The 24,868-nt window shown below is 51.4% G+C and overlaps 1 protein-coding gene across 1 annotated transcript; it reads left to right on the top strand.

The window, feature by feature from the left end:
- Window positions 1–14,638: 14,638 nt before the first annotated feature.
- Window positions 14,639–16,535, top strand: LOC122381283 (branchpoint-bridging protein-like). Its single transcript, XM_043365274.1, has 2 exons — window positions 14,639–15,876; window positions 16,072–16,535. Exons 1-2 carry the CDS (start codon window positions 14,703–14,705, stop codon window positions 16,533–16,535), a joined length of 1,638 nt encoding a protein of 545 aa, XP_043221209.1. The 5' UTR covers window positions 14,639–14,702.
- Window positions 16,536–24,868: the final 8,333 nt, after the last annotated feature.

The following is a 24,868-nucleotide window of genomic DNA, read 5'->3' on the forward strand; positions in this document are numbered from 1 at the left end:
CCTTCTGGACGAGGCGAGCCCTCCTCGCCTCACGTGCCCTTCTCTCCTCCTCCCCCCGCCGCAGAGCCTCCTGCACCGCCGTAGACGGTCGGGGGCGGGGCGGGGTGGGTGGCGCCTTACCCTGCGCCGGGGGGCGCCGACCACCCTGTCGGCGCTGGACGACGATCCAATCGTCTCCATTACCGTTCGCGGCTGGAGCGGGACTGGGTGGACCCCACACTGACTCTTGAGCAGCCTGCTCTGTGTTGCTCGGCGGCGCACGAGGCGCCGTGTTGTCCGCTGAGTCACCAGTGGCTACGACGGTGAGGCCGAATCGTTTGAGAAGCTGCACGAGCTGTGCTACGCTCATCTGGGAGGCATCGGTAGAGTTTGTGACTCTCACCTTCTGGGCATACGAGGTCTTCGGGTGACTCTGGTTGTACACCTCCCGGGCCTCTTTGAAAGACAGATTTCTGGTAGCCTTGATGGTCATGATCTCTTTCTCCTTGACGTATGCAGGGCAAGACCTATCATACGCGGAGTGCGGCGTCTGCCCCTCTCCGCAGTTGACGCATCGGGGGGTCTCCGAGTCACAGGTTTCGTCAGTGTGGTCCTGCGAAGCACACTTGGAGCACGTGGGTCTTCCTCGGCAGTTGTCCTTTGTGTGGCCGAAACGTTGGCAGCAGAAGCAGCGCATGGGCGCTGGGACGAAAGGCCGCACGCGAACCTTCACGTAGCCCACGCGAATCTCACTCGGCAAGTCGGTAGAGTCAAATGTCAGAATGATGTTGTTGGTCGAGACCGTGCCTCTCTTCGTCATGATGCGGCGAGCCGCTGTCACGCCGAAATCGGCGAGCCCGTCCGCAATATCCTCGTCGCTCACTCCCCTCAAATCGAAACAGTTAATGACCCCTCGTGAGGAGTTCTTAGAACGGTGGGGCTCCACTGTAAGCGGGATGGAAACGAGCCTCCGGCCGGATGCTCGTCCCTCGGAGAACACGAAGCGAGTAGCGTCCAATGCTTTCGCCGCCTCCTCGCTTTTCCTGAACTCGACCTCCAGCGCGCCATCACGCATCCGGTCACAACGAACTATCGAACCAAACCGGTCGCAGCCATCCTTCCGCTGGAAGGGCGACAGAGAGCTCAGCTCCCTGTCTGCGCTCCGGAAGATGAGGATCTTAGGAGATCGTGGACCTTTTTCAAGCACCGTTCGCCTGTCGGCCGAGGCCAACGGGCGAGGATCGGCCGAGGCCGAAGGATTGGTAAGAGTGGGGGAAGGGGGGTTGGTCGAGTTATCCATGGAGTGTGCTTGGTCTCCGCCAGCTCGGCCGCCGACGCTCCGCAACGGCGCCGCTACAAGGCCTGGGACGGCCGAGCTGACTGTACGGGACTTGGCGGCACCTTCCGCGGGGGAGAGAGAGACTCACCACCCCCCACGGTCGGATACCGCCTCCTCCCTTGACGCCTAGCCGAGTCACCGCCAGGGGCAGCGACGGATCAGTCCCACCGACGGAGGACGAGCACAAGTGCCCGAACCCCGCCGGCGACACCTCTCAGACACCACCCCCGGCGGCGTCACGACTGGGAATGGCTCCTCAAGTGCGGCGCCCCACTGAGTGTCCCGCCCTTACAGAACTCAGGGCCAAAGAGGCGTGTTGCCCAGCCACCGCGACTGGCTCCGCACGGTGGGGGGCTCAACCTCCAGGATCCCGTTGTCCTGGGGTACGGGTCGGCTCGCCTAGCCTAGTAAAACCGGCTGGTACCCGAGGGGACGCCACTCCCCTTACACTAGCCCAACTCGGCTGTGTTCCTGCGGGTGCAAAAACAACGAAAAAGGTAGGAAAAGAATCAGAAAGCTGTGATCGAAAGAAACGCGGACATCCGGTGAAAAGCAAAGCAAAAGCAAACAGAGACCGCTCAAGAGAAACAAAACCACGAAAACCAAGAAAAGTCGGGCCGTACCATCTGTCCAACCAGCGATCAAAGCAAGTCGCAAGCAAGCATGGGTCAAGCTGGGGCCGAGGGGGCGCTACTCCCCTTGCTGGCCGAGGCCAAGGCCGCCGCGGGGCAAAGGCCCAAGGAACCCAGTCCGACAGCGACCCCGGCCGCGTATTCGCCAATAGTATTACACGAATCGGCCCGACCAATAGCGTGCCTCTTGAGTGACGTCAGCGTGGCGTCATACGTTCGGTCCTCGCCCTTGGTGGAGTCTATTGAAGCTAAGTTTTAACTTAACGACATTTAAACTTCCTTGAACGTGTTGCCGCCGTGGCGCAATGGGTAGAGTATCGGAATGATGAAATGGAGGTAGGTGGTTCGAATCCACTCGGCGACATCAATTTTCGTGTTATCTGTCATTGTGCGTTTTTTTGGATACATTTGCAACGGCGTGCACCTAAGAAATCAGAGGTAAGCATTCTTCAAATGAATATGTTGCATACCTAAGAGAAATATTTGCAGTCCAACCGATTGGTTCGGTTTCGGTATTTTCCAATGGTTTTTGTTTGAATTTGGTTTGGTATCGGTGTTCTGATTTTTTGTGATTGACAATTGACATCACTAATGCATAGTGCATACTATGCGAACGTAGCCAATGGAAAGACAAATGGTGCTGGGCGATGACCATTGATCAATATTTCTCACTGCCAATGGGTGATAGCACCGATCACGCAGCTCCTGCTGGATATGACAGGGGTGGCGCTGACCTTTTGAAAGTAGGTGGCACTTGGCAAGGTAAAGTACCTAAAAGTAGCGAAAACTAAGCTAAAAATCGCACGCTGGTTAGCATGCAATTAGATAGTTTTCATGTAAGAATCACCATGCACAAAAAAGTTGGGCATAGCTGTTAGCGTAATCAGGGGACGAGATTATCATTTTCCAGCCGTCAAAGGCGTCATCTATAGGAGCTATGCCTTAACTATAACTTTAACATTTCTGCCACCAGGGGATCGACAGTATCGACAGTACCGTAACACAATTGGTATTTCAGGTACAGACTGCAACTGCAGTTCTTTTGCAACTTATTCCCTAATCAGATGAATACTTGTCATAGATTTATTGGGCGTACGATATTGGCGTGCGAACTTAGGGCCTAGGGGCCAAAAAATGCGTGTCTAAAACCGACTTCTTAGAAAAGAACCGCAAAAGCAGGAATCGATCCATCGACCTTTCGCTCATCACACCGAGACTCTAACCACTCGGCTACGACGACACACTGTCAATTGAATTGCCATATACAATTAAAAAAAGTCTCAACTCAAATCTGGCCTCAATGCATGATTGTCACGTCGGATGGCTATGACGTCGCACTAGAGATGTCGCTAGTTGGTGGGCCGATTCGTGTAATACTATTGGCGAATACGCACCCCGGCCACTGCCAACCCCCTGCGGGGCCAATCCTGCAGACAATCCATCCAGTAAGCAAGGCAAGTCCAGGTCAAAACGCGCGTCAAGCTGGGGCCGAGGGGGCGCTACTCCCCTTACTGGCCGAAGTCACAGCCGCCGCACAGCCGGAGCCAGATGACCCCGGCTAAGCAGCAGCTCTGACCACGGTCAGCCCCCTGCGGGCATATGAAACAGCCGTTGCGGCCACTCTCCTGTGTGGATTCGCATATGAGCTATTCGGGCCGACCGTTGAACGAACCGTGCCGGGCATATGGAGCGGCCAAACGGCTTCTACCCTGTATGGGTCCTCATGTGACTGGTGAGATGCGAAAGCTGAGCAAACCGTGCCGGACACATGGAGCAGTCAAAAGGCCTCTACCATGTGTGGGTCCGCATGTGACTGGTGAGATTTGAACGAAGAGCAAACCGTGCCGGGCAAATGGAGCAGCCAAACGGCTTCTCTCCTGTGTGGGTCCTGATGTGGCCGCTGAGACCCGATCGCTGAGCAAAACGTGCCGGACAAACGGAGCAGCCAAACGGCTTCTCCCCTGTGTGGGACCGCATGTGAATGGTGAGAATTGAACGAAGAGCAAACCGTGCCGGGCAAATGGAGCAGCCAAACGGCTTCTCTCCTGTATGGGTTCGCATGTGTACGGTGAGAGCCGATTGCTGAGCATAACGTGCCGGGCAAATGGAGCAGCCAAAAGGCTTCTCCCCTGTGTGGGTCCGCATGTGGTTGGTGAGGGTTGAACGCTGGGTGAACCGTGCCGGGCAAATAGAGCAGCCAAACGGCTTCTCTCCTGTATGGGTTCGCATGTGTACGGTGAGATGCCGCCGCTCAGTGAATCGTGCCTGGCAAATAGAGCAGCCAAAAGGCTTCTCCCCTGTGTGGGTCAGCATGTGTCTGACGAGATGTGACCGCTCAGCGAACCGTGCCGGGCAAATGGAGCAGCTGTACGGCTTCTCCCCGGTATGGGTTCGTATGTGTACAGTGAGATCTGCGCGTGTAACAAATCTGGCTCGACATTCATGACACTGATGCGGCTTCACACGGACACCGGGTGTCTTGTGTTCGTTGCCGTTAGTTCTAGCTAAACGCGCGGCACCAGACTGCTCACACTGCCGGACCTTTTCGCCAGCGTGGACACGTCTGTGCATCGCCAGAGCACCAGAACGTGTGAACGCCTTCCCACAGATATCACACTTGTACGGACTCTGACCGGTGTGCACACGACGGTGAGCGGTCAGACCGACTTGTTGAGAAAACGTTTTGCCGCACACTTCACAGCGGTACGGCCGTTCTTTCGCGTGAGTCCTTCGGTGCCGCGTCATGCTGCCGGAGTGGTCGGTGACGTAAGAACACCACTTGCACTTGTATCTGCCGTTCACGCTTTGGCCGTGTCGTCTCTTCAAGTGTCTGTCCAGACGATGTTGTCCCAAACAGCTGAAGTCGCAGTGGGGACACTGAAGAGTGCCACCAAAACCTGGAGAGCACATTTGCATATATTGATTGACGCTACAAACGTTAGCGATCAGCAAACAAGTGCATAAACATGTGAGTGACATCAATGATCCCAACCCAATTGTTCTTGCAACGAATTGCAGATCACAGGAGCCCTGGTTTTACAAGATATTAAGTTGAAACTTTATGTAGGATCTTTTAACACGATCAATCTGGCGACAAGGCAAGGACAAGGGCGTAATGTCTATGATCTGGTGTGTGGCCTGTGTGGGATATCACAATGCTTAACCGCCGTGGAGCCGAGGGTGGTGGAGACACCGTGGCCGGTGGAGCCGAGGGTGGTGGAGACACCGTGGCCGGTGGAGCCGAGGGTGGTGGAGACACCGTGGCCGGTGGAGCCGAGGGTGGTGGAGACACCGTGGACGGTGGAGCCAAGGGTGGTGGAGACACCGTGGAGGGTGGAGCCGAGGGTGGTGGAGACACCGTGTACGGTGGAGCCAAGGGTGGTGGAGACACCGTGGCCGGTGGAGCCGAGGTTGGTGGAGACACCGTGGCCGGTGGAGCCAAGGGTGGTGGAGACACCGTGGCCGGTGGAGCCGAGGGTGGTGGAGACACCGTGGCCGGTTGAGTCAAGGGTGGTGGAGACACCGTGGCCGGTGGAGCCGAGGGTGGTGGAGACACCGTGGACGGTGGAGCCGAGGGTGGTGGAGACACCGTGGACGGTGGAGCCAAGGGTGGTGGAGACACCGTGGAGGGTGGAGCCGAGGGTGGTGGAGACACCGTGTACGGTGGAGCCAAGGGTGGTGGAGACACCGTGGCCGGTGGAGCCGAGGTTGGTGGAGACACCGTGGCCGGTGGAGCCGAGGGTGGTGGAGACATCGTGGCCGGTGGAGCCGAGGGTGGTGGAGACACCGTGGCCGGTTGAGCCAAGGGTGGTGGAGACACCGTGGCCGGTGGAGCCGAGGGTGGTGGAGACACCGTGGACGGTGGAGCCAAGGGTGGTGGAGACACCGTGGCCGGTGGAGCCGAGGGTGGTGGAGACACCGTGGACGGCGGGGATGACTGATGAGGTCTGCCGAAAACATGTCTCCCAGAAACTGACCGTGGAGACGCCTCTGAACACGATACATACTCATCATTTTGACCCAATACCCTCAATGACTGACAACGAAAACGTCGACAATTTCAATGCCGTCAGCTCATGCCATTTTTCGCACAGAGAAGAAAAACTGGCCGGTGGGGACAAATCAGCCCCCCTCAAATATGTTATATAGTAACAAAATGTTCCGGCTACATTCTTGGTCCCAGGCATAGACCCGGGAACAGGGGGGGGGGGGGCAGCGGGGGCGCTTGCCCCCAACTTGCCCCCAACTTTTTTTGCAATGGTTTGCTAAAATGCTCACTACAAATAAATTTGTGGACATTGGGGCAGAAAATGAATAGATTCTGATAGGAAAATGAACGGTCTCTCCAAAAATCAATCCAATAATACGGTGGCACACATAAAGCGTGAGCAGTGATGGTTCAAATGAAGGGAGTCGCTAATTATGTATCTTACCCATATGTAGAGGAATTTTAGGTCTCATGGTGCTACGCATTTGAATTAAAAGCGAAGCATTTATAGACCAGAAGCATTTACTAAAACTGGAAGGGAAAACGCCTACATTCCGTCTACTTGGGGACAATATCCCTCCGTCCACCGTCCTTCTCTGTGGCCACGTTTGCTCACTGGTATCCGACGGGTCCGAATTTCACAAGATGCTAAAATACATTTATATTTTACCTGAGTTTTGGGTATAGGGTAAGGTGCGTAATTAGGGACCCTTTCCGATTTGCGACCTACCTCCCTACAGAAAAACTGGCGGGAGAAAACGGGGTAAAAACGTCGTCAAAAGGTCAGCCATACTTTGGTTATCAAATTAAATTATTTTACGGTTGTCGATGTTTCTGGTGGGACGTTTCAGGTGAGTTTAAATGAAAATGACGAGTTTCTTATCCAAAACGTGTGTGTTTGGGCCCTCTCTGATGAAAAGCGATGCACATTAGGATGATGCACCTTTTTTATTCTGAATCTCAATCGACATTCCTTTTTCAATTGATTGCCGTTTTCCCATAGTGAATCGCTTAACTGTGCAGAGCATGGCGGTTAAAAATGTGTCGCAACTCATATTTCCTATTTGCGCCTGACATGGTCGCAAATAGCTCAAGAAGGGAAAGAAAGGGGAAAAGAGAGAAATGAAAATGAGGTGTTGCTGAAGCTTGCAATGTGTGGCAGGGGATGTCAAATGTCGTCACCGACTGCAGGGGTGCCGAATTCAGCGCGGACCTCGAATATCATACGAGACAGCCCGCAAAATTTGGGTTTCCGCCTTCTTATCGCCTTCGGTGCATCACGTGATCAGTTTTTACTTACATACATGTGTTGGATAAACGTTCCTGTTCGAGTGATTGAGTGCTTTGCGTACAGGTTACCTTTTTGAGACAATATTTCATCTTTTCAGGCGTCGCATTTTTTTGCCATTTTTAATATGGGGAAACCCATAGACATATTAGCGAGTGCGACCCTCCCCGGTCGCTAATCGGGAAGAGTTCCCTATTAGCGTTTTTTTGCAATGGTTTGCCAAAATGCTCACTACAAATAAGTTAGTGAATATTGGAGCAGAAAATGACTATATTTTAATAGAAAAATGAACGACCTCTCCGAAAATCAAGCCAGTAATACAGTGGCACCCACAGAGCGTGAGCAATGACGGTTCAAATTAAGGGTGTCGCTAATTAGGCGCCTTACCCTACCGTCGAACTGAACATCATCAACATTCTTTCGAAGAAGTTTTATTTCTGTGTATAGTGTAGCAAGGGAATTAAAGAAAAAAAGAAGAAAATAAAGAAAAGGTAGATCTTGCAGTTCATCAAACGCCGCGGTCCACTGTCATTTGGCTGTTGTAGCCGAAGAGAGAACATATTGCTGCTGTAAGCTTGTGATACAGGGGGGCTTGAGAGTCGTTGAAGAGATCCTGAGATAGCTTTAGAGAGGGATCTTGATAGTGATGCAGGGATCCAGATAGAGATCTCAAGACCCGCCTGAGGGAGATGTGATCCACCTGATAGGGATCTTGAGATGACGTCCACCTGGGAGAGATGTAGATCCAGATCCACCTCGCACAAATACATCTGATGGAAGATGCTTGTAATTTAGAGGCTTGATGATTCTGTTCATTGTATAGACCATGATGCACGAGATGCTTCTTCACTGCTCGGATTAGGGATAGAGGGATCCGATCAGCTGGGTTTGCGGCACAGTTGGGCAGGTGAAGGACAGGGCATTCGAAGTCCCGATGACCACTGCCAAACATATGGGTGGTAATTACATTGATAAATTGAATGTGATCATTCGTCCAGTTACCCATTCCTATATCACTGGCCTCCCCATTAAGAAAATTGCCCACTTAATTCGTATTAGCGTTGCTAGTTTTCAGTTGCCCTAGAGGATCATTTGTTCGACTGCCGTAACCGAATTCTACCAAATTCCTATCGGCCTTACTCTAATGGCCCTTTCACACGTAGCAACTTTTCCGGTCGCCGGCGACGGCAACTGTCGCCGGCGATCGCCAGCGACCGGGTCAGTCGCCGGCGATCGCCAGCGACCGGGGTCAGTCGCCGGCAACTCCGCAGTTGTCGATATCAGCTGACCAGTCGCCGGGGTGTGACGTAGCAGTCGTGTCAGCCAATCATTGAAGAGTTGTCGGCGTTGCCGAGAAAGTTCAATTTTTCCAACATTTTGAAGTCGCCGGCGACTGTTCTAGCCAGCCGCCGCTCAACTGTCACGTGACCCGCTTGACCTTGAGTTGGCACCAGATATTGCGCTGCTGATACATGCAGCGGCGCAGCTTATTTTACTGCATTATTCAAGGTACTAAATATTTGGACGTGTTTTGCAGGATGATAACTACCGTCTAGGTAATATTGGAATAATATTTATTAGATCTATTATTGAAACAATACATAATATCAATGAAAATACAATCAAACTGCGATTCTTCTACATTGGAATTCAATGCACTCAAGCATAAAACTGAAAAGTGATGTGTACTTGCAGTTCCTCCATTTTTCCTAACGCATCAGCCAAGATTACGAGTGCTGCAGATTTTGCTCACCTGTCTTGTTTATTCAACTACAACCCTGTTCTCAATAAATGAATAACTTCGCTGTAACGACATTAGCATTGAAGGAATGGTTGGTGGTAAGCATGGGACAATCACAGTGATTTGTGGTCACACATTTGAACCGTGCTTTGTATGTGAAAAACAGAAAAAAGGCATTCTAGAAATGTAGCAGAAATTCAAATGCCAGAAACGGACCTGAGGAACGGCGAAGCCTACCACCCACATAAAACACAGGCTTTCATTATGTCAAAAACAGATGCTGTATTATCTAAAGCGCTGGATTGGGGAACACAAGTGTACCCCCCCCCCCCTTATAACAAAATGCATTTTTCCACACAGTGGATATCACTAAACATGGCGAGGTGACAGTATATGACACCATACGCGCAACCACATAAAAATGCAGCACGCGCGGACACGGGGCAAGGACGGTGGCACAATATGCCGATACCCAAGAAGACACAAGCCTAGGTCAAAGGTCAAAGGTGACAATACTGTGACAGAAATCTTAAAATCAGCCTGGACACAGCTCACTCTTCATGACCGTTTTTATCGAAAATAGACCAACAAAACACCAAGGCTCCTTCGTCCAAAACTCAAAACTCGACATGCCGCTCCAAAGGCCTTGCAAAACAGCGCACACCAACAACGCATAATAGCCAGCAACGCACACGACAGGATTTTCGAGGCCCGAGTCGTCAGCCGCCGCCGCCGCCGCCACCTCCCGGCAGCTGATTGCTGAGTGCCTTGCTCCTTGCCCCCGATCGTGGCGACCTCTTTACTCTGGCAGAATCGACCCTACCGAGCGGCGACAGCATTCAGAAGCAAAATGACAAATGAATTCACTGCACTTATGTCAGAAAATCGACTGCACATGCCATGGTCACACGCGGTGCCGTCCACGGGGCCGGCAGAAGCTGCACACTGTCACCGAACACCACCTGCACCTTGGACGCAGTATGTGAGGGCTTGGCGGACGCGCGCCGCCTCGCGTGCGGTATTGGCATCAAGGCCCGGACACGAGGGAGCACACTCGGCGCAATCAGAGCACACCGTCCGGGGCCGTCAGTGTCGATCTCCTGACCTCACAGAAAGTTGTGCAGCACACAGGTGAACGCCGTCAGTGTGGTGACTGGTGCGCAGCACACCGTCCCACGGAAGATCGTCTGTGGGCCGTGGTGCAGATGCTGTCTCTAGGCAGAGTCAACGGCAGAAGTTGAACATTCAGCTGCTAGACTCCTTTTCGGGTCAGCAATGCCGTCGAGTTGGCCATCAGGTGGTGTTGCAGAATCATCAGGTACTCTTGATCAGGTACATCAGGTACAGAACCTCTTGACTCATCAGGTAACGCTGTGACTTGTCTGCCAGGCACAGAGGGCGGACATGTCAGAACATACCTCAAATACATTTTTAAAAATCATTTTTTAACCAAAAGCTCTGCAAATTAGGAAGCCTGGAATAGGCTATTGCTTAGCATCATAAAAACTACCCAAATACCCAAATCAGGTTAGGCTTGGTTTACCCAAATACCCAAATCAGGTTAGGTTTGGTTTTTACACTTCAGGCTAAAATGAGAACTATCTTAGCATCATTATCCTTGATGTAGCATTGTTGATGCTTTTTGTCTTGTACAATTGGCAATCAGTATTCAGTGACACAGAATTGGAATTTGTGGTTCAGAAACCTAGCATTATTTGAAATAATAGCATTTTAGCAGTGCTCATTCTTTTTGAAAGCAATTGTATTTTTTAATATAATTTTCTAGGTAATTCAATTCCTACTGAATATGGTTATGAGACCATTGTTACTAATTTTGGTATTATTAAGGCAGCTGTAGCATGAGTGGCCATATGCTGTAGAGACTGGAGTGATTAAAGTCACTAGAGGCTTGAGGGTTTTTTTAGACATTATGCAGCAGCCTGCAGGGAGATATGCAGAGGCAAGTCTAGGCACCACCAGAAGGGGGACAAGCAGTCAGCACAACACACAGCGGGCACAAGGGGAGAAGATTGTAAAAACTATTGCCTGGATCCACCTCTGTGGACATCCTCAGGCATGCCTCTGTGGACATCTCGGCTGCTGCATGTAAAAAAGTATCAAGCCTCTAGTGACTTTTTCCACACTGCAGCAAATGCCCGCTTATTCTTGGTCTGCTCTACCTTCCTCCAATTATGAGTTTTGTGTGAAAATGACATTTTTACATTGGTGGAGCTTGTGTGCGCATGGTACACATAACCCAGGTGAAAAAATCTTACAAGATTGTCAGGCATTATTATGCAAGACAATCTTGCAAGAAATTGGCCCACTTTCTTGTAAGATATTGTGTATGAATCTTGCATGTCTTGTACAAGATTCTTGTAAATCTTTTACAAGAATCTTGCACATCTTATACAAGATTCTTATAAATCTTGTGCAAGAATCTTGCAAGTCTGGTAAAAGATTCTTGTAAATCTTTTACAAGAATCTTGCACTTCTTATACAAGATTCTTATAAATCTTGTGCAAGAATCTTGCAAGTCTGGTGCAAGATTCTTGCAAATCTTTTACAAGAATCTTGCACATCTTATACAAGATTCTAATAAATCTTGTGCAAGAATCTTGCAAGTCTGGTGCAAGATTCTTGCAAATCTTTTACAAGAATCTTGCACATCTTATACAAGATTCTTATAAAGAATCTTGCTGGTCTGGTACAAGATTCTTGCATGTCTTGCACAAGGCTCTTGCAAGAGTCTTGTAAGACTTTACGTGTACTGTATAAGAATCTTGCAGGAGTCTTGTACAAGACTCTTGCATGTCTTGTACAAAGCTTTTGCTAGAGTCTTACCAGACTGTCGCAAGAGTATTGTACAAGACTTCAACAAGTTTTGTACCAGACTCTTGCAAACCTTCTACAAGGCTTGCTAAGACTCTGACAAATCTTCAGCAAGACTTGGAAGTCTTATCGAAGACTTGCAAGCCTTGTGCAAGACTTCCAGACACATCGTTGCCCTAAGATATTGTTTCGATTGTATTCATGTCGAGACCCATGTGTACGAAATCCGCAAAGTGAAATGGATAATATGCCAGCGTAAACGTCAAAATCAATATATATTCATAAAAAATGTATAGCTGAGAATGCACATATGAACAGCCCTTTACTTTTCGAGTCATCCACACGTCACAGTCACATCACACCATCACACCGTTGACGTCACGTCATGTCACGATTGTCGAGGCCGACGTTCCGTCTGCATCCAGCTATACTCGTACACATCTTGAGCGAGGATGTCGCCCGTCGAGCCTTGCATCGCATATTATTGGTGAGCCGAGATTCTCGAATGCTGAAATGAAATGCCATTATATAATCAGGTAATATCCAAAGCCAGATGTGAAAAGGTGAGCCAGTACCTCTCAGTCAAAAACTAGAATTGATGGGGCTCATTTTCGATTAAAGATAATTCAGCATATCATAGCTATCATCCTCACGTATCTACTATCCCTGGGCCCAGTTTCACCGTATGACGTTACCGTCAGCACTATTCCCTTTGTGGCATGCACAAGAATGACAGGCGATCAGCTATTTTTGAGTGAACGTTTCGGGGCTTTTTCTGTAATGCTGAAAATATTGAGAATATTGTTACACAGCAATACAGCATGGCAGAACCTTACCTTTAGGTCGGAAGAGGAGACGGCAGACGACACCAACACCGCACGGCACACACTCGACACCCCCGTCAGCCGTCCGCACATCGCGAGCGGGCAGTGAATGGGACGGATGGAATGCGGCGGAGGGGGGCGCGCGCGACGCGCGCTCCCCTCTCCGGCGTCTCCGGCCTTCGCCCCAGGCGAGGATCGGGACTGGGAGGGGACGCCCGCCGCCGACCGTACGGTCTCTAAAACGGTCAGCGGTCGCTAAATTCCAGTCGGTACAGTCTCCAAAGATCACCACTGCGCACAAATGCACGCTCAAGTCCCCGAATAATACAATACAGTAATGCGTCAAATTAAGCTGAGAATGTTATGAAGGGATTTGGGAGTTATGAAGTGAATCGATTCTTTTATAGGGATCAATTCACAATTCGTAATTCCCTATATATCGGGACAATGTTGACAACAACATTCGAATGTTGATGTCCCGCCAGTTCTAATAATGAGATGTGACGTCCTGAGGACTAGGTGAATAAATCCCGGTAGGTTGCAGATTGAGAAGAAATGTCCAGTCCAACTTATCAACGCACCGGGGCGAGGCATTTCTCCCAATCCCAAGGTACTCCTCATACTTTAGTATGAGGCTTATCAATGGTCATGACCGATCAGCGAGCTGTAAAAAAATCTTACAAGTATGAAGTAACCAACAGACTTGCCAGAATCTTGCAAGAAAGATTCTTGCAAGGAAACCACCGCATTCTTACAAGACTCTTGCAAGATTGGGACAGTCTTGTACAAGATTCCCTAGGTCTTGCAAGACTGTCCTCAGAATCATATAAGATCTTGCAAGATCGAGAAGATTCTTGCAAGATCTTGTAAGATTTTTTCACCTGGGAAGCCATGCCGGCAGCATTGCTGCAATGAATAGGAAACAGCTCCAGGGCCAAAATACATACCACCTAATACCTTGCCAAAATACATGACATACCTACCACCTACTGTGCATAATGCAATTATTTATGTACTAATAAGCCATGGATTATCATTTGCCATGTGAGCACGCACACACATGCGAACCCAATGCGGATTAAGTTTGGCCTGGGTTGTTTATCCATGGTACCAAGGAAAACTCCAGCAGAAACAATAACAAAATTGCAAAGCTACCTGTTTGATTTTGATCATGCTAATTAATGAGCAGCAATATAATATTTTGTTGCTATCAAATATTTCCTTGTGTCGCACGAATAGGTAGGCAAATAGCTGACTGATAGGTAGGCACTTTGTCCTCAAGGGCACTGATACTGAATGTAAACAATGTTCTTGTGACACAACAAGCAAGTTTTCATTACCTTATGAAACTAGTGTCAATTTCAATGTCATTAAAATATTCAATTTTGATGAAAAAATGCATATTTATCACAAATAAAAATCATGGGTGATCATGGGCAAGTGCGCCACAAATGACATAAACCCTCCAATATTGTCGAATCAAGCTTAAATTCAAGTCACAACAGCTTCACGACAGGCAAACTACAAGATAATAATCCCTATGCTACTGTGCAACAAATTTAAGGTAGCCACACCAACCAAAAATGCATCACAAATCACCTAAACCACTCACCAAGGACAAAACTGTCATGGCGGCGTCCGCTGCTCGAGAAGAGTCGCCGGCGACTGGCCTGTGACGCGGATCTGACGTCACCAGTTGCTGGCGATTGCCCGGCCGTGGCCCGGCGATCGCCACCGACTTGCTTACGTCATACCTACGTCACACACGATCGTTGGCTGGCGGTCGCTGGCGGTCGCCGGCGACTGCTGCTGTCGCCGGCGACTGAAAAGTTGCTACGTGTGAAAGGGCCATATGATTCATGCGTCATCATTCTCACACCCTGTGCGGGGCTGCACTAGCAGTTCCCGTACGAGCCAAGAGATGGCGGCACCGGCCGCGTTTGGCCCGGTGCCAAGCGCGCCAATAAACGGGCAGCGCAGTAGTCTGCTCCGACCTGTATTTAGGGCCTTGCTCCGACCTACGGACGTGTCTGCATCTGTGTGAGTGCCGCGCGCGTCGGAAGCAGTGCAGGTCCGGCCATGACCGACGAGGGGTCTGGCCGAGACCCGAACATGGCGCAGCCGACTGCTAATCCGAGTGCGACTCCCATAGCCGCGATGCTGCCGAGGCTCGCGCCACCGCGACTCGATTTGTCAACCGACCGTGGTGAGTCCTTCCGGGCATGGCGGGCCCGATGGGACGATTTCGCACTGCTGTCGGGCCTCGCTGCCCAGCCGCCCGCGGTGCAAATGGCAGTGCTCCGCTCGTGCGTGTCGGACGAGGCGGTAAAGGTGATTGCGAATTTCGCACTATCCGCCTCCGACCGCACCGATCTCGCCGTGGTGCTGAGCCACCTGGAGGCCCACGCCGTGGGTCAAGTCAACCCAGTACTGCAGCGGCGAGCTTTTCACCTGCGGTGTCAGCACGAGGGAGAGTCGTTTGACGATTTTTTGACGGCCTTGCGTGACCTTAGCCGCTCATGTGGATTTTGCGACGACTGCGGTGAATCCCTGTTGCGCGACCGCGTGGTCGTCGGCCTCCGCGACCCAGAGACTGTGCGCAAGCTGTGTGCTATACCGAACCTAAGCCTAACTGAGGCCGTTCGCGTGTGCCGCGCTGAAGAAACTTCGTCCCGGGCCGTTGAGGACATTGTGGGGGTCAGCGTCGCCGCGTGCCGCGCCCCGGCTGGAGCCCGGCGCGGGCGCCGCCAACATGGCGGCTTCGGCGGCCAGTCGGCCGGCCGGTTTCAAGATGGCGGCCGCCAGGTGGCCGCCGCGTGTGGAAAATGCGGACGGGGCGCGCATCGACGAGACGGCGAGTGCCCGGCGCGTGGCCGCCGGTGCTACAGATGCGGCTCCTCCGGACACTTTTCAATCGTGTGCCGCTCGCAGGAAGCCCCAGACCGCCGCGGCGAAAAAACTGCATCGGCAGTTACCGTGGCCTCTCTTTCCCGCGGCACAGTGAGCGGGCCGAGACTCGGGTCCAAGCAGTACCCGCAGCAGCTGCCGGCGCGGGCTCCGGCTGTGTGCCGCACCAGCGCAGGCGACCGAACCAGTCCAGTGACCTCTCCGCCACCAGTGCCTCCGAGATCGGCGACTTCAACGCCAGACCAAGCGAGCACCCGAGCAGCAGTGCCGCCTTCAGTGACTCGGCGCCCGACGCGGCCGGTGCCCTTCCGGGCAGGGCCGCCGCACAGCGAGCGGCCGGTGGCCGGCGAGCCGCCGGTGGCCGGCGAGCCGCCGGCGCCCCTCAGCGCACGACCGGCGATGCCGAGGTCCGAACCGGGATCCTCCCCGCCACCCGTGCCCCCGAGATCGGCGACTTCGACGCCCGACCAAGTGGGCACCCGAGCGGCAGCGCCGCCCTCAGTGCCGCCGAGACCAACGGCGGTGGTGCCCCACCGAGCAGGGCCGCCGCACAGCGAGCGGCCGGCGACCGGCGAGCGGCCGGCGCCCTCCAGCACGCGGCCGGTGCCACCCAGCACGCGGCCGGTGCCCTCCAGTACGCGGCCGGTGCCGCCCAGCACGCGGCCGGTGCCCTCCAGTACGCGGCCGGTGCCGCCCAGCACGCGGCCGGTGCCACCCAGCACGCGGCCGGTGCCACCCAGCACGCGGCCGGTGCCACGCAGCACGCGGCCGGTGCCACCCAGCACGCGGCCGGTGCACCTCAGCGCGCGACCGGCGCGCCACGAGCGGCCGGCGCCACCCAGAGCGCGACCGGCGCCCGGCGAGCAGCCGGAGTGCGTCCTCTCAGGATCTCCGCTCGCCGCCGACCTCGAGCTGGCCGAGGACGATCCGGCCATCTCCGTTTCTCCCGTCGCTCTCGACGAGGCACCGACACGGCCGTTCCAGCACCAGTGTGCCGACCTTTAAGAGGACTCTCGCCGGTACTTTCTGGTAGCGGTCGACCCCTTCTCAGGGTGGCAAGTTGTGCGCTCGCTCAGCAAGACCGCCACTACTGCCCAGCTCAAGCAGGAGCTGCGCAGCATTTTTCGCGTGGCCCCCGAGGGGTTCTGGTCGGCAGGCAGCTCTCAGAACCGCCCGCCACGCCACCGTCGCCACCGCCGCCGGTGCTCCAGCGCCGCTACGAGCGCGACCGGCGCCGACCTCTGGGCCTGACTGATCGCCGAGTGTCGGCTGTCTGATCTGACGCCGACATAGGGGTGGGAGAGTGAGTGTGTGCTCCATCCTACCGTGATTATCGCCGTTTCGGAATGAGCGGCGACACTCGTGAGTCGTTTGTGTGTGACACGCCGTACTTTCTTTCGAACCGAGTTTCATGTAACACGCTGTCCTATCTCCGAGCCATGTGGACCGATCGATTCTCGATGCGCTTCGCTGCTCCATATAAAAGCAGCGGCGACACGAGCGCGCACACACTCTGTCTCTCAGTCGGACACTCGTCACTGGACTCTACTGGTGGCGGTACACCGCGTGGGTCGCCGGACCATTCGGTCCGGGACATTCGTCCCGGACGTCAAGACACTTAGGGACTACGCATTCGTTCACTCACGCTGGAGGACTGTCAGTCATTCGCGGTGTGTGATCGTTCGATGTGAGAATCGCCGTCGATACCGGGCTGACTGGTCGGCTTCTTGACCCCCCCTGCGACCGACAACTATCATGTAAGTCCGGCAGCGCGTCGCCGGTCATTCGGCGGCATTAGATTCTCCAGCCTATCGAATGCTTTATTTTTGGCCCACTAACTTAAAATCTGAACCTGTCAATTGATTCAAATATCTCGGTAAATGGTCACTTACTCGTGGAGTTCAGACTTCTGCATCATTTTTGTGTGCGTACTGTTAACGTCGTCATAAAGAGTTGTGCAAATCTCGTACCCACTATAACGCCTTCGCTTGCTCTGAAGTTAGTTTATGTCTGTGTGCATTCACGTGTGTATGACGCGGATTGTGCATGTCAAATATGTCGTGCTCCCACTGCCACCCCTACTCCCTCCTCCTGCAATTAGCACGTAACACACAATATAACCCACTGTCGAAACTAGACTATGATGGTGAATGAGGGGCTATAACGAAAGGGGAACGATCGAAGCGATGGGTTGACGAGGTCGGGTAGATGAGTAGAGTAGAACGGGGTTCGGAAATTGTGGTCTATAATTGGGTAGCAAGGCTAACAAATGATATATCTTGGTCAAATATCAAGGGGCGTAGGTCGATTTGAGCGTTGAGGATCTGGGGGTTGTCCTTTTATTACTTTGCTATTAACCTGCCGTCATTAGCTCATATTAACGCTTGGATGACGTCAACTGACAATACCAGATAAATTCAGTAATCAACATCTTGTTAAAAAAAAAAAAATCTTCAGAGCTCAGCATGCCATTTGACGGTAGTCCTCCTGTATGCAGTCGCAATAATCCGGATAGTTGTTACTTGCTAGTAGGTCTCAGTTCGCTTATTCATCAGTTACAGCTCAAGGAGGTCCAAAATGGAACACCTTTCACGCATTCAATGTTTTGCGGCTGAACGTTTTGCCTTCTATTTCATATAATGCGGCATGGTTAAGTGCGGAGTACGTTGGGTTCCAACCTTACTAGAATTCTCGGTAAAGGCACGTTTTCTAGATGAAACCCAGGCATGGAAAACGCATGATCAGGAACAGATATAGTGTCTAGTTTTATTACTAGTTAACTTCCCCTTAAAACGTAAAGCGACGCCAGCTTTAATTTTGTGATGAATGCTACATTTCGGTACAGTAGCTCTCAGCAGTGAAATTGATGCCAAAGGGGCATTACGTAGAAGTCAATTTATTCTATTGTCAACCTGTTCTGTTGTCTTTGTTGAAGAACCCTCCTATTGTCATTCAGTGTGACTGGTAGATTTGGTTAACTACGTCAATATAACTTTGCCTAATTCAGTAAAACTCCAGACGCGCCGTTCACCCAATTAGTCGCAGCCGCTTAGTTTCGGGAACGCCGTATCATTATCATTTAGTAACGTCCTATACTTGCTTAAGGACTGTTCACCTAATTGACATTCAGTGCGTCTGGCACATTTGGTAAACTACGTCAATATCACTCCGCCAAACTCAACAGAATTCCAGGCGCGCCGGTTCGCCTATTTAGCGTCAGCCATTTGGTGGGGGACGCCGCATCGTTATCATTCATGTAAATTGTAAGTGCAGCAGATAACCGAACGATTTTGGGACCAAGTCAATAAGATAAACAATCATTGTCAGTTGGCTCCATTCCTCTATTCAGCGACTAATTTACGGGACAACAATTGTAGTGGTTAAGAGAGACGTAACGGCCTGGCGTTACACCGGCCGCCCTTACCAGGAAAATAGTTCAGTCGTTACCATTATATCGAATAGGGTAGATCATTACTACAAATAGTCAATATTGGCATCATGCCCTGCACCAGTGAGAGCTGCGACGAGTACACTTCTAGGACACATGTAATAGTGTGTGACGCTTATTTACTGTAAAGTTTCTACAGCACCAGCCCAGATCTCCCGACTGCTCTGTGAGCGCTGGGTTTACTGCCCCCATAAATGAGACAGCGACGGCTGGCCATGCGTGGCCGTAATTACCTCTCCATGGAAGCGAGCTGAAGCGTGTTGGTACGGTATACACAATCGACTGGATTACACTTTTTCAATTGTCGGGGAATGAGAAATAAGTGCTGTCCTCCCTGTCCTGGTCAAGGTAGTGCAATTTTACTCAAGGCAGTGTTGGTCGTTGCATGGAGATACCACTTGCATGCATCCACACATTTTCGAATGATTGGAGACGTGCTATTGGCTGGCTGAAGGTCAGATCCAGTCTGGGGCCCGTACTGTCGTGAGCCGGCAGTGAAACGGGCCAGCGTCGTTGTTTGATTGCCTGTGCTGCCGCTGGTGAGGGGCGGCGGTACAGTGTGCGTGTCTCATTCACTGGCCCAGACGGGGGTGAGGATACGTTGACGCCGTTGTTGGATATTCCGGGTGCGTCCCGCGGTTATCATTCCGGGTACGTCCCGCGGTATCATTCATTCCGGGTGCGTCCCGCGGTGTCATTCATTCCGGGTACGTCCCGCGGTATCATTCGTTCCGGGTGCGTCCCGCGGTATCATTCATTCCGGGTACGTCCCGCGGTATCATTCATTCCGGGTACGTCCCGCGGTATCATTCATTCCGGGTACGTCCCGCGGTATCATTCATTCCGGGTGCGTCCCGCGGTATCATTCATTCCGGGTACGTCCCGCGGTATCATTCATTCCGGGTACGTCCCGCGGTATCATTCATTCAGGGTACGTCCCGCGGTATCATTCATTCCGGGTGCGTCCCGCGGTATCATCCATTCCGGGTATGTCCCGCGGTATCATTCATTCCGGGTACGTCCCGCGGTATCAGTCTTTCCGGGTGCGTCCCGCGGTATCATTCATTCCGGTCACGTCCCGCGTGGTTAGAGTTCCGTGATCCGCAATAGGTCACGACAAAGGGGTATCGCATGTAACGGGGCTATATGGTGGTGCCATAATTAGCCGCATGGAGAGCGCTACTAATTTCTGGGATCCACTTCCGCAGTATGGTTGCTGTGTGAATGTGGTTATTACTAGCTCGTCCCGGAAGCTCCTAATTGCCTTCAGAGTAGGCCAACTCTGTCGTCAATTTTGGCCATAGGCTGCTTTCAGGATGACCTAAATAATGAGCGAAAGGTGTATACATGCAATAATGTCAGTTGCGGAAGCCCAGAGATAATGACGCTAGCTGCCCATCCCGACCATTAAACACTTGCCAAAAAGTCAGATGAACTACCCTTGATCGATATTGTTTATGACCGCTCTGAGTGGGCCTGTATTGCCCGGGCGTGTCCACCAGTCGCACAGCATCACCAGCTGCTCGTTTATGACGCTGAACAGTGAAATCGATACGCAATCCCAGAGAGAATAGCACGGCTCTCAGTACAGCCGACCGACAGTGTGCAGGTGCCACTGCACTCATCGCTTGGTAACAATCCAAATCGGTAATAGTTTTACAGCCGCGCCGAGCCGCGCGCGCCGCAGGACCGGCGAGGCGTCATTTTATTGTGATTGTTGTCTCGTTCCACCCAGTAGAGAATTGACAAGCGTCACCACACGTACTTGACCGATACAACTTTAGCTCGGAACGAACGAATTATTAACTTGCCTTTAGCCTGTTCTCTCCGCGCGTCTAACAAAGTCTCATCAGGTCACCAAAGTCGACAAGTTTCGAGAGGAAACCGGTACTTGGACAAGTGTGGCCGTGATCACTCGTCGTGTCCGCTAGCCGTTTTATGGCATGAACGCCGAATCGATAGTTGTCGAAACTAAACAGCCTCCTCTCTCTCTCCCTCTCTCTCTCTCTCTCTCTCTCTCTCTCTCCCTCTCTCCCACTCTCTCTCTCTCTCTCTCCCTCTCTCCCACTCTCTCTCTCTCTCTCCCTCTCTCTCTCTCTCTCCCCCTCTCTCCCACCCCACTCTCTCTCTCTCTCCCTCTCTCTCTCTCTCTCTCTCTCTCTCTCTCTCTCTCTCTCTCTCTCTCTCTCACTCACTCACTCACTCTTATTCTCTCTCTTTCACTCTCCCTCTCTCTCCCTCCCTCTGTCTTCACAGTTCCGTAACGTGCTTGTAGCGGAACAGTAAATGGGGCTATTGAGTTTTCCTGGCATTATTGGTGCGCTTTGTTTGGTTTAATTTACCAATGATGCGTAGGCACTGAACGTTTACCGAGATATGAGAGTGCAAATTGACACAATTCAGACTTTAACAAAATTAGTCAGTCACGACAGCTTGTTGCTTTTATGCATTTTGGGCTTTGGGAATCTAAACTGCTTAATGATCTGCCGACAAACTGACGGGCGAGCGTGAGAGGCGTTACGCGGCGGCGATGATGTCGAACAAAGAAAACAGGAAGACTAGTTGAGAGCATCACGACCAGAACCAAAGGAGAAAGGAAGGAAACCACGACATGCCAATCAAAATCGGCATCGACACCTCAACATCGCATCATCACATCGAAATATCAATCAATTGATCGGAAACGCCGCGTAACATGTGCACGGGCTGAGTCGCGACTGAGTTAGTCGCGATATGTCCCATGTGTGTGTGTGGCGTGTGCAGTTGCACAGCGCCGAGCTGCAACATGTGTGTGCAAAGGGCTCGCCATCGATTCACCGTTTGTAGGGTAGACCGGGGCAAGTCGCCCCGCCGAGGTAAAACGCCTCACCGATGTTTCTCGGATCTGGCAGGGTTCTAAGGAAACATCATCTCTTCTATAAAACGTGCACTATATGATCATTATATGAGCAGACTGGAAAGAAATTGTGATGACTCTTTCGGGAGATATAGCCAAAAATGTGTTTTTTGAGTGATTTTTATGTTTTGTTGTCAGATTATGTATCATGGCGTTCTTTTATGGTCCACATTAGGTTAACGACTTTTATGTATTTTGAACAACTATTGTCTAACGCTTATCATGCCGGGTTGGTTCGTGTTAAATTATGTCTTGCTGGAGTGCAAGGCCTTGTTCTCTGACCGAACTACGTGATGGGGTAAAACGCCCCAGTAGGTCGCGGGGCAAAAAGCCCCTGGGGCGTTTTACCTCATGTGTTGTTCGGGCTACCCACTTTCTAATGTTCGGTAGCTGGCGAACAGTAAGTTTCTATGCCTTTATGTGTATTTTTCTCAGCAACTGGATGGCAAAGGAAGTATTTTGTTTACATTTGCATTGCAATAATTTATTATTTGGTCTTATGAGGTAGGTGAAAAACCTGCTCATACAATAGTGTCATAGCTGAGCACCTGACAGGATGGAATGTGCTAACTTCAGTGCCGTGCCTCCAGAGGTCTAACGGACCTCCCACATAAGATTTAGCCAACTACTATGTTAAATCTTTAATATAAAGTATGGGGCTACTTGCCCCAGGCCGTGGGGCGTTTTGCCCTGGGGTTGGGGCAAAATGCCCCATTTGCAGTTGCTTCACAAATCACTTCCTAGCTTGGAGTCCGATCATAAGTGGATCAATTTGAGGGGTGCAATTTGAAGTAAAATGTCCAAAGAACGCATTGAGCACAAATTTAGCCTTCCAGGTGATGTGGGACAAAATTTATGTAGCAAAATAAATTATCTGGGGCGTCTTGCCCCAGGCTACCCTATGTTTGTTTGAATCGGTGACCGGTTTTACCTGCGCGTAATTGACCGGCCACCGACTGGTGAGGGTGTGTGCGGGGCTGCACTAGCAGTTCCCGTACGAGCCAAGAGATGGCGGCACCGGCCGCGTTTGGCCCGGTGCCAAGCGCGCCAATAAACGGGCAGCGCAGTAGTCTGCTCCGACCTACGGACGTGTCTGCATCTGTGTGAGTGCCGCGCGCGTCGGGTGCAGTGCAGGTCCGGCCATGCCCGACGACGGGTCTGGCCGAGACCCGAACACACCCTTGCTCGCATTACGTTCGCATTTCATGTATTCACCCAAATCTAATTGGTAGCCCCCGAAATTCCCTCCGATAGTGTTAGGCGTCTTACAAACCATGGTCTCCCCGGCGAGATAAATGTCTCTTTCCGAAATCCATATGCATGCTCCGCTAACCGGCGACAAAGATACTTATTGCAGGGCCGTCCAGAATAATTGCACAAATATCCACCCTACTAATTTATGGGATTCACTACACGTCCGATAGACTTATGGTACACACATACACGATTTATATCCGAGTTATCTCTCTATCCGGGAGAGATTACCTATGCCCTCTTCCGGTACGCGTGTAACACCTCCGTTCACGACCCAGGGACCACCGTTCATATCCTGGAACTCTCCTCAGGAACTCTCCTTAAACCGTGGGATTTACTCTTCAAGGCCTTACGTGTCCTGGAGTACATTCTTTCCCTCCCCTGAGGCTGTCCAGTACCGATTAGAGTACCTTTACGAAATAAGCATGAGGACTTATCCGGGACACTACGGCTCGCCTTATCCGCCCTTTGGGTGACTCACCCCTGACCCTCGGCTTCTTGCCTTTCGCATACTTACTCTCCACTGCACTGTGCCAATCTTCTCCCTTCCCCCTGCCGTAGAAACCTCTCACTGCCTTCTCACCCAGTGTTACCTAAGCGGGAAAATTAAGTGGCCGGTACCACTGGCGGAAAACGTGCATATGCCCTGCGTACGTGACGGTGTGTCCCTCTTATTATTCCGGTCTGGACGTGGGTTTCGAGAAGTGCATCTGTTACCGGGGTTACATGAGCAAGTACCTAAATGCGTATCAGGAACGGATTTTCCTATTCGCTCACCATTGTAGTCCGTTTGTAATGCGTATTAACTCTGCTCATGTAACCCCGAGCATTGTCTCATACGGTCATGCTGGTAAACGTTACGCCATAGGAGACGGGCAAACAATGCGTCTGTGCCTCACAATGCCCTGTGCCAATATTGGTGGAGTAATTATCGGCGCTAACTCGCAAGAACGCGTATAACAGAAACGCATTATTTATCCAAACCAAATCGTAATCTCAAGTCATAATTTCTGCTGCACACGTGAACCTAATCATCAGTTCTCGTATACAATCTAGCAGACCTTGAACCGCTCTTGATTTAATCAGACATTATTATTATTATTATTATTATATCGTTTATTCCACTAACCACGATCATCGGGTGGGCGTTACAGTGGAACATTGCCAATTCACATGCGGTAAACAGTGATGGTTGGTACGTTTAACTGTACACTGCAGGGCACATACGAGTACATTCGCATACATTGGGTGAAACGTGATCATCAGTTGTCAGTGTTTGCTTTTGCTAGGAGGTACTTTTTCAGTTCAAATTTTGAGGCATTCCTCATTCTAGTGGGCAAACTATTCCACAATTTAGAGCCATGATATGACAGTGAATATTTCATAAAATCTGTTCGCGGAGCAACCAGATCTAGGTTATCCGACTGTCTTGTCTCACGGTCAGATCGTCTCGTTATAAAGAGTGAGGATATCAATGGTGTTGTAATCTCCGGAAAAAGCAGACACTGACGAATTATATTCAATACAGCAATGTCATGTTCGAAGGCTAAGTCTCTTCGCCATGCCACATTCGCACTCTCGCGACCCGTGATACGCCGAGCAAATTTTACAATTTTAGATATCCTTTTCCCCTGTGTCAAGCCACAATTCCCCCATACAGAAACACAGAAACGGATATGTGGAAGAACTAACGAATTAACAAGCAGTGCAATAGTTTTCAAGGGCATAATGTGACGTAAG

This window comes from Amphibalanus amphitrite, unplaced genomic scaffold (assembly GCF_019059575.1).
Source record: "Amphibalanus amphitrite isolate SeventyFive unplaced genomic scaffold, NRLGWU_Aamphi_draft 000117F_arrow, whole genome shotgun sequence".
NCBI lineage: Eukaryota > Metazoa > Arthropoda > Thecostraca > Balanomorpha > Balanidae > Amphibalanus > Amphibalanus amphitrite.

Excerpts from the sequence above, each read along its gene's own strand:
- LOC122381283 (XM_043365274.1), top strand. The coding sequence starts at position 14,703 with ATGACCGACGAGGGGTCTGGCCGAGACCCGAACATGGCGCAGCCGACT. Across the intron at positions 15,877-16,071 it reads CAGCGAGCGGCCGGTGGCCG|GGCCGCCGCACAGCGAGCGG; the intron begins GCGAGCCGCCGG and ends CCCACCGAGCAG.